The sequence below is a fragment of the Aureococcus anophagefferens genome (assembly GCF_000186865.1).
Source record: "Aureococcus anophagefferens unplaced genomic scaffold AURANscaffold_101, whole genome shotgun sequence".
NCBI classification, from domain to species: domain Eukaryota; class Pelagophyceae; order Pelagomonadales; family Pelagomonadaceae; genus Aureococcus; species Aureococcus anophagefferens.
Window position 1 is genome coordinate 1 of NW_008705650.1, and position 1356 is coordinate 1356.

The 1356-nt window shown below is 72.3% G+C and overlaps 1 protein-coding gene across 1 annotated transcript in view; it reads left to right on the top strand.

The window, feature by feature from the left end:
- Nucleotides 1-7: 7 nt before the first annotated feature.
- AURANDRAFT_68341 (hypothetical protein) overlaps nucleotides 8-1356 on the top strand; it is a gene marked incomplete at both ends in the record, with an annotated part of 4271 nt that continues 2922 nt past the window's right edge. The window contains 2 exons of the mRNA XM_009044000.1: nucleotides 8-427; nucleotides 705-1334. Coding sequence (XP_009042248.1) covers nucleotides 8-427; nucleotides 705-1334 — 1050 coding nt within the window. The remainder of the gene's footprint in view (nucleotides 428-704; nucleotides 1335-1356) is intronic.

Below are 1356 nucleotides of genomic sequence, written 5' to 3' on the forward strand. Positions count from 1 at the left end.
GCTCGAGATGGGCTTCGACGAGCAGCGCGCGCGCTTCGCGCTCGCGGCGACGGGCGCGCGCGAGGCTCAGACGGCCGACGCGGCGGTGCAGTGGCTGCTGGCGCGCCAGGGCGAGGAGCTCACGCCGGACCTGCTCCGGAAGCGGCCGCGCGCGCGCGCGGACTCGGCGGGCTCCCTCGGCGACCGGCCCATGGTGCCCAAGCTGTTGGAGACGCGGCGGACGACGACGTACCCGGCGTGCTGCGTCGCCTGCCCCGAGCCCGCCGTGGCCCGCGCGCACGCGGACCGCGTCGCCGAGCGCGCGCGCACGTCCGCGCGGTCCGCCGCCGACGACCTCACGAAGCTCGAATCGCTGCTCAAGACGTCCAAGGGCGGGCCCGCGGCGATGCAGGAGGCGCGCGAGCTCAAGGCGAACGTCGACGACGCCGTCGAGGAGGGCAAGATGCCGCCCCTCGACCCCACGCGCGCCGCGCGCATCGACCGCGGCCTCCGCGCGCTCGCCTTCTCCTGAGGCCCGGCGCGCCACCTTGCGCATAGCGACCCCGCGCGCGGACCCGCGCGTCCCCGTCCCCCCCACCGACAGCTCGCCGTCCGGCGAGCCTCGCCCACATAACACACCGATGCGAGTTCTTCCCGATCGTCGCGGGCCTCCCTCCCCTTCAATAATCAGTCCAACTTCGCCAACGTGAAGCTGGGTTCCTCAGAAGCTCACGATGGCGATCCCGAAGTTGGTCTTGCTCCTCCTCGGTTCCGTGATGGCCGAGGAATGCGACATGTCCTGCAAGGGGTGCTCGACGAACATCGTCAAGGTCGAGGCCTTGCCCTGCGACGCGAGCGACGCTGCGCAGCAAGGCTGGGCGTTCGGGGCTGCCGACGCCGAGGGCCTGCGCACGATCACGCGTGGCGGGCTCTGCCTTTCCTGGAATCCGAACCACAAGGGCGTGGAGCTCCGCGAGTGCTACGCCGCCAACGGCGACAGCTGGACCAACGCGACGGTCCGCGACTGCCAGCACTTCGCCGTCGACGAAGCCGGCGGCGCGATCACGGCGCCGCGCTGCGCGAACAACGAGGGCAATTTCGGCGGCTGCCTCGACGTCCACGGCAAGGTCGGCCCCGGCGTCCAACTGACGCGCTGCTACGGCGCGCCCAACGACAACTTCACGCTCGCCGCCGGCGCGGTCGCGTCCCGGGAGGTCCTCCCGACGTACCCGGGCCGCTGCTTCGCGGCGCGGGCGTCCGCCTGCACCTTCGCGGAGTGCTGCGACACCTGCGCCGCGGGTTTCGCGTTCGACGAGTACGGCTTCTGCCGCGAGCCGGCCCTCCGCCCCAAAAAGGTGAACATCTTTCTGGCGACGC